The 12,227-nt window shown below is 46.9% G+C and overlaps 1 protein-coding gene across 5 annotated transcripts in view; it reads left to right on the top strand.

The window, feature by feature from the left end:
• Window positions 1-12,227, top strand: part of MAPK9 (mitogen-activated protein kinase 9) — a 50,207-nt gene that overhangs the window by 29,522 nt on the left and 8,458 nt on the right. For 4 of the 5 annotated variants that reach the window (XM_045795004.2, XM_045795002.2, XM_087862402.1 and 1 more), the window contains 3 exons: window positions 847-985; window positions 8,865-9,030; window positions 10,291-10,362. In XM_045795004.2, the coding sequence (XP_045650960.1) occupies window positions 847-985; window positions 8,865-9,030; window positions 10,291-10,362 (377 nt within the window). Of the gene's footprint in view, window positions 1-846; window positions 986-8,864; window positions 9,031-9,882; window positions 9,955-10,290; window positions 10,363-12,227 lie in introns of all 5 variants that reach the window. The other variant, XM_045795003.2, reaches the window with a different exon arrangement.

Here is a 12,227-nt window from a genome sequence, read left to right as displayed (position 1 = left end):
GGATACCCAAGTAGGCCTGGGACGTGGGCAGTTAGATTCATGAGCCTGACGTTCAGGAGAGAGGTCTGGGCGGAAGATATGAACATGAGAGTTGACGGTCTGTGGATGGTGTTGAGACCAGAGACCAGAGGAGATCAGCAAGACTGTGAGAGTCAGAGAAGAGAAGGAGGCCAAGAACCGAGCATTGGCACCCCCAACAGTAAGAAGATGGGGAGAGGAGCAAGGCGTGGCCAGCCAGGACTGTAGGACAGGCCGTTGGACTTAGCAGCATGCGAGTAAGTCATCGGGGGCCTTGGCGAGGACAGTTTCAGCAGAGTGGTGGGGCACGAGCCCCATGGAAGTGGGCTTCAGAAAGAATGGGAGAGGAATTGGAGATGCCCAGTATAGATACCTCTTTGGGGAGTTTTGCTTGCAAAAAGAACAAGAATATGGGGCATAGCCGTGGGGGAGAAGGTCAAATGTTTTCTGAACGTGAGAGAAGTAACAGCAAGGTTTCTGTTACTGGTAAGTATGATCCAAGCAAGAAATAAATAAAGATTTGGCAGAATTTGAATATTTGAGATTCTATTTACTATGATATAAAATTTTTTTCAACTTGAAATACATGATGTTGACAGGTTGTTTTTTTTTAAACTACCAAATTCCATTGTATGTTTGGGTTTTTTTTACAAGATACCTTATAAATAATTAGAAAAAACAAGTTATCTTTTTTTTTTAATTTTAGCCAGTGAAGTAACTCAGTAGTAAGTAATAAATTATTACTGTTTCATATAAATATAGTTTAGTAACCATAAAGGAATTTTGGGTGATTTTTATGTGTACATGGCTGATCTTTTTCTCCCCCAGGTATTTGGTTATGGAATTAATGGATGCTAACTTATGTCAGGTTATTCACATGGAGTTGGACCATGAAAGAATGTCCTACCTTCTTTACCAGATGCTCTGTGGTATTAAACATCTGCATTCAGCTGGTATCATTCATAGAGTAAGTAGTGACACCATGTCGGCTTTATTTTTAAAATCACAGTCATTTTATTATCGTGATTCTCCCGGTACAGAAGAACTTGATATTTTTTAAAAAGTTGCCAGTGTCAAGAATCCAAAGAAACTATGGGACCGTGTTGAGTTCCCAAATACCACTGAGATTAGAAGACATTCGTGGGGCGCCTCGTTTGCCCGAGCCCACAAGAGCCACTCTTCATGCAGGTTGAGCTGCTGGGTTTGATGCTGCAGAAGAAAACGTACTTTTGTTTAACCTTTAATTTTGAAGTAACTTCAAATTTAAAAGTTACAAGAATAGAACAGAGAACTCCCAAATATTATTTACCCGGAATCATCTATCGTTAGTTGTTAATATATTTGCCGTATTTAAAATACCATTTTTAATGAGGCAGACATTTAGGTTTGGGGTGGGGGAAAGTTAGAGGCTAAGTAATAAATGATACCATTGCTTGAGAAATCATACATAAATTATGGCCCAAATATCCATTTCTTATAATCATAAAACTTTGCCACTCCAGCCTCCCAGCCCCCCGCGCCCCCCCCCCCCCCGGTGGGAACTTTTGGAATGGCGCTGGGTGGGCGTCTTGAGCTGCTAAACTGGGATTTGGATGACAGGGTTGCCTGTACTCTGTTAGGAAGTAACATTTAAAAACCAGTGAGATACAGTGTAATTCTCTAAGCTGGTTTTATGAGTTTTTGTTTATTTTTTGACTTGTATCACTGTGCAAGAACATCGCGATAGAATGTTCTCTGACAACTACAATGTTGAGTGAGACTACAGGCAGAGATAATAGAATTGTGTTGGAAACATTCTTAGCATTCCCTAAATTATTACCATACTAATTTTGTCGACAGACTGTCTTTAGATATTATATTCCAACATCAAGAAGTTGTCATTTCTCTGAACCGCAATCTGTGTGGGGAGAAAGATAGTGAGACCGGAACAATGAGGACTATTCATAGAGAAAAGAATGGAGAGATTTTCAATGGTGCCGTAGATCGGTTAGGTGCCAGGAAATGTTGGCCGCAAGGGCGCAGCCCGCCAATCCAGAGAAGACCCAGCTGCCCTGGTCCCCCCAGGGCCTGTCTGGGGCCTCGCACACTGGTAAGCACCAGGCTCCTGACCCTGTGCGGTTACTTAAAATACGGCCTTTGCTGCCACCAGGTGTTCATTTAAAATAATATAAATTCTGTTGACAAATCAGCTTTTAAAATAGTGCTGTTCATTTTTTTCTTTAGTTATTTAAATTCCAGTTAGTTAGCATACAGTGTAATATTAGTTTCAGGCATACAACATCGTGATTCATCACTTCCATACAACACCGAGTGCTCATCACAAGTGCCCTCCTTCCTCCCCGTCCCCTGTTTCCCGCATCCCCCTACCTTCCTGCCCTCTGGTGACCAGCAGGTTATTCTCTTCTAGTGAGGAGTCTGTTTTTTGGTTTGTCTCACTCTCTTTTTTTCCCGTTTTGCCCATTTGTTTCTTAAATTCACATATGAGTGAAATCATATGATATTTGTCTTTCTCTGACTGACTTCTTTCACTTAGCATGATATTACCCATTTTTTTTAATTAAAAATAAACATTTCCCAACATCCCATTCTATTTCTCTTCCTAAAATTTTCACAGCCCATTGTATACATGAAGACGCTCCTAGTAGCTCTCAAACACATTTTGTGTTACATTCACACTTTAGAGGAAGTTTCCAGCCTTATTATTACGAGGCCTTACTGTGTTAAGCCTTATCAATTTTGTAAAGGAAAACGGTTTGCCTTACTTGTTTCTCGCTTCTTGGGCCCAGAGATACGTGGGGAAGCAATACCCTCCCATTCCTGGAGACCTTTCCAGGGCTGCAGCACACATGCCTATGTTCGGAAATATTCAGTCCCTGAAGCTTGCTTGGTCCTTACTCCTGCTGACCAGAATGTCAAAGAGAGTCCAAAAGGGTGTCTGCTTTGCCCAGCACAGTGTCTAGAAACCCGAGAACACCGAGCAAATGATCCCGTGGACCCCTTCTCCATCCTGTCCACCACCCCACCGGGCCTTGCCACTGCCCCTTTTTGTCTTCTACCCGTTCACACATTCGTGGGCTTGCCAGGCTTTGTGCTTGCTCGTGGAAGGACCACATGCTGATTGTGGGAAAGGGAGATAGAGCGAATAGTGAGAGGCCCCCATTGGCCCACCCCACCCTCCTGGCCAGGACCTAAGAGGTGATGAGCTGCAAGAGCCTGTTAGTGGGTTGACGGTTGTCCGTGAGCCTTTCCAGTTCTTTCTCCCATATACAACACCGTGCACAAGATACACACTTTCAGTTTTGCTTATTAACATGCTTTCATACTAAACGTAAAATTTAATTATTTGAAAAATAAAACACCGATGGCCCCGCCACTTTCTACCTTATATGATTCAAAAACTTAAAAGAAGGGAAAGCCCCCCAGCTCTCTGCTGTTGCCTGGGGGTGGCCGGTGATAGCAGCTGGGTGTGTTTCCTCCCAAACTTTATAGCGACCATGCTACTACCAACATATCTGTATGTATCTATGTCCCTTCCAATGTACACTTTTCAAACAGGGGATCATCTTGTTTGTAACTGTTCTGCAACTCGCTGAACAAGTTGGTTGATTTGTTCCTTATTTTAATCAAGGATCAAAGAGTTCTACAAATATTTATTAAAAAAACAGAGTCCCCACATCCTCCTTCTGATTTCTCCCTCCCCAGAAGCAAACTCAGGTTTTTTTTTTTTTTTTTAGCTGTTATCTTGGTGTTTATCCCCATCCCTTGAAATAATATTAGATCTTTATCATTGGCCTTCTTTTCAGTTTGGGGCATAAGGTACCGATTTAGCTCCGTTTCCCCAATGCAGACCCTCCCCCCGCCACCTTTCCCGTTCCCTGACCTCCCGGGTATTTGCAGTGTCATAGGGTTTGGGCCAGTATGGACGGTGTGTTGTGTGTCATCGTGACCACCTAAATGCTCTCCCCTGCTCAGCCTTCTGTTTATCCTGTGGTAGAATGTCGTTTCCTTTCAACTTTTTGTCCCTGCAGTTAATGACACTTGTCTTTTGTTTGTTTGTATTTCGGTCTCTGTTGTTTTGTTTTTCAAGGAGCGAGTAGTTTTCTCTGCTCTCCTTGCTAAGTTAATGCGGAGCTTTCTGCCCGGTGTCGAGGTTTCCTCTCAGTGTGTCCAGGTGATGCGCTGTTTCGTCGTCAGTGGGATCCTGCTCTTGGAGCCTCAGCGCTTCTCCCAGCTGGACTGGCTGCCCCCGTACCTGATGCGGAGCGGTTATCCTGGCCCCGGCCCTGGCATTTCCCTGGGGCTTTCCCTAACCTGCTTCCTCACCTCTTTCCGTCTTTCTCAGTTTACTCCCTTGTTTTGGTGGAACGCATCCTCCAGCAGCTTCCCCAGAAGTGGTGCATGGGAGGAAAACTTTTTTGATGCCTGAAACTCTTTATTCTGCTCTACCTGTCATGTGATTCATAGTTTGGTTGGATATAGAATTCTTAGTTATGAATCAGTTGCCCTCCGAGTTGCAAATGCAGTACCCTGTTTTAGTGTGGTGTGGTTTGGCTTTTGAGCTTTCTAATACCATTTCTTAGTCCTGATTCTTTGCAAGTGCCCTGTTGTGTTTTTCTCTCTGGAATCTTCTAAAAATGTTTCTTTATTTCTTGCATTCTGAAATGTTATGATGATATGCCTTGATATGGAAATTTTTTCATTAATTGTGGTGGACACTTGATGGCCCTTCAGTCTCGAAGGCCATGCCATAGAGCTCTGTGAAATTTGTAATATTTCTTTCGGAATGCCCAGAATGCCTGGTGTCAGAGGCTGTATGGGGCGGGGTGGGGCGGGATGTGGACCTCTGCTACAGAACGCTGTCTTTAGGCTGGGTACCTCACCCATGCCCTCCCTGTGCCTCATACCAGCATATCTGTTGCTATTGTGCCTGAGGCCCGAGTCTGGAATCTTTATTTCAGTTTTTTCTAGATTATGGGCCCGTAGGAGTGAAGAAGGAGCCCAGCCAGGCCTCTCTTCCGGAGTGGAGCTGGGGAGTCTGGGAGGTCTGCCTTTACCTTTATGTGGACCAGACCTTCCTCAGTGTCCCATCCCTGCTTCACCCTGAGCCTTTCCTGGGCGTTGTGGTCCCCCTTGCCTTGCTCAGTTGGAATGTTCTGCACTCAGCCACATCATTCCCTGCCTCTCTGCCGTTCTTTGTCCCCAGAGAGTGTGTAGGGTTTTCCATGGACCACATTGGCTGCCAGGATGGGATTAGATATGCGAGTCTCGTACTGGGAGAAGGCCTGTGAGGAAGATCCAGGGGGTGAGCTGGAGGGGCGGAGAGGCCGGCAGAAGGCAGCACGGGTCTGAGCCCTTGGAGGGGCTGAGGACAGAGCCACAGGCTGCCGTATGGCTCTCAGAGAGCTCTGCCCACCGCGGAGTCCGTGAGCTGCGGCCCCATACCGTCACTGCCCAAGAGCCACACAGGCCAGGAGAAGCTCCCCGGTGCTCCCTGTGGACCTCTCTTCCTGAGGGGAAATGGAGAAGAGGTAGGCCACTGGGACACACTGTAGTTCCCATCACTGCTGTTGCTCCCTGGGCCACAACAGATGCTCATTCTCTCCCTTCTCCATCCTCCGTACCCTCGGCCGTCACCTTGGCCAGTCTCCATGGCCTGCCTGCAAGTGACCCAGACCTTCCTATCTGAGGGTCTGACTCTCATGGCTCAGAGTGGGCTACTGGGTCCACAGCCCACCCGGCAGTCATCTCCCAATCCTGAAAGTGTATGATTGGAACGGATTACACCTGGCAGGTGGAGGGACCCCTGCATTGGTTCCTTGGCCTGCGAGGTAAAAGGTATCATGACGGCGAAGGCCAAGTGGAAACACGAAACTATCCCCTCAAGATAAGTCAAAAACATTACTGATCTGCGGGGGTGGCAGGGATAATTAGATTAGTACCACCATTGAAACTCAAGGAATGCAAGGACGGCGGTCCATGTCATAGCTCAGTTTGAGTCCCTAGTCCAGCCCTGGAGGGAACTAGGTGGTCTTAGAGAATGTGGACCACTGAGGCATAAGCAGCTAGTAGTCCTGTTCGCAGCTGCTGTGCTGGCCACGGTAGAGTTGCTAGAACAGATGAGTAAGGCCTCAGTATGGCGTGAAGCCACTGACTGAGCAAGTGCATTCTTCCATACTGATTGGGAAGGAGGGTCAGAATCCGTTCACACTCAGGTGGGATGGACAGCAGTGTCCTTCCACAGTGTGCACAGGCCTGTGTCATCCCGTAACTGGAATGATGGTGCTTCGGGTCGTCAAGTTTCAGGGTCCGCTCAGAGCTTGTGTCCCACAGTCCTTCACATGACTGCTTAGCCTCCTGTCCCAGGGTTCAGTCACCCAGGTGAGTGGCTGCGGGTACCTGTAGGGAAGAACCGGGGACATGAAGGCAGCGACGCTTGTCACCATGTGCAGGGTCCTCCTTCCTAGGATGCTGCTTCAGTCAGTGGGTTCTGATCTGAGAACTGACTGGGAGGGGTGGTGCCTTATGGGGTGATGCCTCGCCCCCCTGCTCCTCTGCTCTGGCCCTTCTTTGGTGACAGATGTTTCACGCACTCTTGTTCTCTATCCCAGTGACGCTGCACTCTCGTAGCCATCCCCACACTCTGTGGGTCAAGCCCCAAGTTCGCGTGTCCTCTGTATTTTCATGTGTGTTTGTTTTCCTTGTTTGGGGTGGTTTTCAAGCTTTGAAGGGGCAGAACTGTCTTTCTTCGGCACCTTGAAGCCCTAAGTCCAGTTTGTCCTGGAAACCTGCCACTGGTTGTGTGTGGAGGCTGAGGAGAGTGCGCCATGGAAGTGAGGGGCCCTCAGGAGCCCCGGGACCTTTTCCAGCTCCTCCTGTGGGCAGGCATCCCGAGGCTGGCACCCCTCCCAAGCTCACCGGGACCTGTGGTCCACACTGCGGACAGCCGGCTTTGCATTTTGTTATCCTAGTTTTCCAGCAGATGGCAGTAAACCCACCAAATCCGTGCAGGAGAACTTTCTGACAGGTGGAAGGGGCTGGAGACTGGGCATGTTTTCTACCTTCCCTCTGCGGTTCACTGAGCAGGACAGCGGCAAGCTGCCTACTAACCCTTATCCCTGCCACTGTGCTTTAGATCAAGGCCACAGTGGATTTCAGGGGCTGCTGGGGGGCAAAGTAGAGACATGTCAAATTTTTAAGAAATGAGCTTCCTCAAAAGAAAGCACCTGTTGACATCCCAGGCAACAGCGTCAGGAAGGCTCTGTGTTGGCGTCTCCCGCCAGCGCTGGATGTTTTCATTCTTATCCTCATTGCCACATGGGAGACCAAAAATAGTTCCTTGTCATTTGGACATTTAAAAAATTTTTTTCTTCACGAAGTTGAGCATTATCTCACCTGTTAGCAATCTGTATTCTAACATGCCTATTCTTGCCACAGTCTTGGTTTAAAAAAAAAAAAAAAAGCTAGAAACAAATTGGTTCTTTGCCTTAGCTGCGTGACTGCCTCCTCACAGGGCAGGGTTGCTGGTTCATTGAGGAGTGGGGGTGCTCCCCCGGACTTCCCCACATCAGGACACACGTAGGGAGAGGGTGGTGGCCAGTGAGGCCAGGGCATCTACATGGGAATCGGTAGGAATTTTCATTGCATTTTTCAAACATTACATATTTCTACCGAATCCAGGAGGTTGAGAACATTCACCAGTAATGAAACATAATTTAAGCTGATGTAATCGTAACTGTCTCGAGGCACACCTGCGTGCACCCATCTGTGCACGTCCCTTGGAGAGCGCTAGTCAGGTGCTGGGCCTGACAGCTCACACCGAGTCTGCCCAGGTCCTCCCATGCTCGGCGTGACTTGGCAAGACGACAGACGGGGGTAGCCAAGAAGGCACAGTTTCTAGGGCGAGTGTGCAGGCTGCCATCCCAGGCGGAAGTCAGATCCCTGGGGCCTGAGGAAGGGTCCGGGGACGAGAGGGTCACCGTGAAGAAAGGCCCTGGGTTGTAGGGGAAGAACCTGTGCAACTTGTGTCCTTGTGTTCGTGTGTCCAGGGCGTGGGGTCGAGGGGAGAGTGACACGCGTGTTTTCCGAGCGTCTGCTGTATCAGGCTGGGCTCTCCGGTCACAGAACTGGCGCTGGCAGGGGGAGAAGAGGGTGCCTCCCGGGTGGTGTGTGTGGTGCGGTGGGCTTGCTGATCATGGGATTCCTTTTCTGAGAGAAGAAGGCGCCATTCAAAGATTGCAGAGTCAGAGAATCGTAGCCCTGTGCTGGGCAGGATGACGGCCACGAGCCACATAGGGCTGCCGAGCGCTCAGGGTGGCTGTCATTGTTAATACGCAGTGGATTTCAAAGACAGTACCAGAAAAAGAATGTGAACTATCTCATTAATAATTTCTGTATGTTGCTTCACATTTTAAAATAATGTTATGGATATATTGAGTTAAATAAGATATATTATTAAAATTCACTTTACCCGTCTGTATCCGTCCTTCCTAAGATGGCTGCTAGAAGATGGAACTTACCTGTGTGGCCTGCGTTGTATTTCTGTGGGACAGCTGGGGACTGAAGGATGAGCAGGTGTGGAGGAGGGACAGGTGGGTTCTGTGGGAGCTCCGAGGACATTTTAGGCAAAGGGATGTCGTGAAGTTTCCGACTTCTTGAAGCTGATCTGCGTTCGTTTCAGTTTGAGGGAGCTGGGTTTTCCAAAATCCCAGTGTTCGGTTCTAACCTCCCTTGACGTCCCAGGACTTGGTACTTCCGCAGCCCCTGGCCTCACAGATCCCCACCAGTGCGAGGTTGTCCATGTAGCACGCTCTGGTTCGTCGTGCTCATTTAAACCGCTTCTGCCCTAGGACTTGAAACCGAGCAACATCGTGGTAAAATCAGACTGCACGCTTAAGATCCTTGACTTTGGCCTGGCCCGGACAGCATGCACCAACTTCATGATGACGCCGTACGTGGTGACGCGCTATTACCGGGCGCCCGAAGTCATCCTCGGCATGGGCTACAAGGAGAACGGTGAGTGCAGGCGGCGCTCCCGCGTGGCCGCGGCTCACTGCTAGCCTTGTCCCCGGAGCCACAGGAAACACCATGTGGGGGGTCCGCAGGGCCCACAGACGCGAAATCATTAATCTCGCGTCTCCACTGGCAGAAGTCGCCCACTTCTACAAATTCACTTTCAAAATGAATATTTGTGACCATCCCTCCAAGTTTAACGTACTTAGTATAGAGAAGTGTGCAGACCCGCCACACCAGCAGTGCCCAAGACCTCCCCGGGCCGCCTCCAGGTCTCAGCCCCCAAAGGGAGCCATTATCCTGGTTTCCGGTGCCAAACCCTGGTTTTTACTTATTTTTGAACTCGGTATAAAGGAGTAATACACGTTCTCTTTTGTGTAAAACTGGGTTTTTAACATCAAAGCTTAACTGACTCTAACAATACCAGAGCCCTTTGTAACTTAGCCTTTGACAGATTGTCAAAAACTCAGGCACAGTTACTTGCTAAGAGTCTGAAAGTTCGCACAGATCATCTGGGTGGAGCTGTCCTCTAAGTTTATCGTAAGCAGTGGCCCCGCTCTGAGAGACGCGGCTCTGTGGCTTCCCGCTGGCCCCATTGGTTCTTCTCACCAGCGCTAAGTAGGGGCACTAAATAGCCCTCTGTCTGGCCATCAGGCCCCACGGAAGCCCAGAGCAACACACCTGCCCTGTGAGGTCCTGCCAGCACAGCAGCTTAGCACAGGATCGCTCAGCAAGCGTTGTGTCCACATTTCACAAAGGCTCCTGTTGGCAAGCTGGGTTTGTCTTTGTTGGGAGGGGGTTTGAGAAAGCTGCATGGGGGTCTCCGGCTGGTTTTAATCACCTGGTGTTTGGTAGTGGACATCTGGTCTGTCGGGTGCATCATGGCAGAAATGGTCCTCCATAAAGTCCTGTTCCCAGGAAGAGACTGTATCCTTCACAGGGAGAGCCCCAGCACTGGCCACGGGGGCGGGGGTGGGCACGCGGCCTGCACACAGCTTTGTGGGCACAGGCACCTCTTCTTTCAGGGGGTTGTTTGTTTCTCAAGCTGTAAAGTACCGGACCCTTTGGCACTAAAGCCCAGATTGCTGGACGCCGAAGGCCACCGCGGGGGCCAGCAATCATTCGCACTGTGGAAAGAGCTCACCCTTAGCTAGCAATTTATTTTTCCATATTTGTGTGTTTAGTACACTGTTAGAATTCCTTTTCCTCACCTTTGTTTTGTTCATGGCACTTCATAATTTTATCATTTCATTTTATTTTCAGTTGATATCTGGTCAGTGGGTTGCATCATGGGAGAGCTGGTGAAAGGTTGTGTGATTTTCCAAGGCACTGATCGTATCCTTCCCGGGACCTTCCCGGCCATGCTTTCCATAAATGCCAAAGGCAGCAGGAGCTCAAAAGGAAACTGTTGTGATTCTAGACTGTGTCCTAAGGGGGTCTTTATTATGTTTGTTAAATTAGTGTCGCAAAGCAAATGGTGCAGTTTTATGTTTTCTTTTTCACTTGACTACCTGTAACGACTTTATTGAGGCTTAGAGTTACGTTAAACCGATTATATTAGTTCTTAATTTTATCAAAAATAGCTTAGAAATTTATTTACTCTTTGTCAAATGTATTCTGATCTTTAAGTGAAAATGCTGTTTATTTAGTTCGTTCAGTTAATTTAACAAGGAAAGTTGCTGTAAATTTAATAGGCCAGTGTTGTGTCATCCAACTCATACACCATTTGGCTAGTTACCGGTATGGATCAAAATATTTTCCCACAAAGTAAAAACTGAAGCACGCTACATAAGACCGAAGTAAAATAAGATAAAAAGGAAAAGTTTGTGAGGAACAGTATGTGTTAATTTTCTTGCCTGTTACTCTGCCGACATTTTGTGGAAATTTTTAAAAGATCCATCTAGAAGGTTCTTTTGTGACACACCTGGAGAAGTGTATATAAACATAAAATGCAAAAGATGAACTTATGCTGTGGTCAGCAAATCACATTAATGACATAGAGCACAAACCAGAAGAGACAATGTAATAGTTAGAATAGCTTTCTTTCATTGTGGTCCTCATATTCTTCCATTTTTAATATTTTTCACTCTAACATATTCCCTTTTTCATTTGTGTTCTAACCACTTAGGATTTTCATTAGTCTTTGATTTTGTTTTTTCCTTATGAAAACTTAAAGTGGTCTCTGTCCGTTGGCAGATTGATGGTAATTTTTAAAGGAGATCGAGCTGTGTAGTCAGTGTTTTGTATGTATTTTATTAAAGTCATTTTAGTTTTTTATAATTTCATGAGGGTGATTTTCTTGTAATATAAATTCTTCACAACACAAACATGGAATGAAAAGATTTTGTTCCTATCATTTTATTTGCCTTCCTTGACATTTTTCACATCACAGATTTTATGTGAAGTTAAATACAGCATTTTATTTTGTTCTAATAAATTTTCTAGCAGTTTTCCATAGCCTTTCCTTTGATTCACTTGTTCCAAACTATAAATAAGGAGGTCTTTATTTTGCAAACAGACTCAGCTTAAAAGGGAAAAGTTGACAGATTCTAAAGATAAATAATTTAGAAGGATCTACTTAACATTTCATTTGTCTCAGTTCTTACTCATTTTGTGCCTTTCCTTTTTTGAATTAAGAAATGTTTTCTTCAGAAAGTACAAAAACTGTGATACTTTCTGGTGCATTATGAAGTTAAAGTTCCTACCTTACATATTAACATCTTGCAATGTCAGTAACTAATAGTTTTATATAGAAGGCCACCTGATGTCATTCTCGAAATATACGCACAGAGTTAACATTTCCCAAAGGCAATTTTTGCACACTCTTTCAAACATTAGATTAAAAATTGCTAGGATGGGAAAAGACTCTGGCAACCAGACTGCAGTTCTCTGAGTTGTGCTTTGGATCCATGACCTGGGGTGGAAGAGGACCTCCTGTGCCCACAGGAGCCCCTCAGAGACAGGCAGCTGCCGCCGGCCCTCCTCAGGCACAGAGGAGTCTGGGCCTCTGCGAGCCTTGATCCCCCTTCAGCATAACGAGAGGCCTGTGGGAGCCGAGGGAAAGGAGTGCATCCGCACACCCAGAAGGCCAGCCAGACTTGTTGGGGTTAACGTTCCCTTCCCATCCCCCATGAGTCTGCAGAAATGACCCTTTATCATGAACACACTAGATATTTACGGAGCACCCACCCGTTTGTAGG

Source organism: Ursus americanus, chromosome 5 (assembly GCF_024610735.1).
Source record: "Ursus americanus isolate L20-20 chromosome 5, mUrsAme1.1.p, whole genome shotgun sequence".
Taxonomy (NCBI): domain Eukaryota; kingdom Metazoa; phylum Chordata; class Mammalia; order Carnivora; family Ursidae; genus Ursus; species Ursus americanus.
This window is presented reverse-complemented; position numbering and strand designations above follow the sequence as displayed.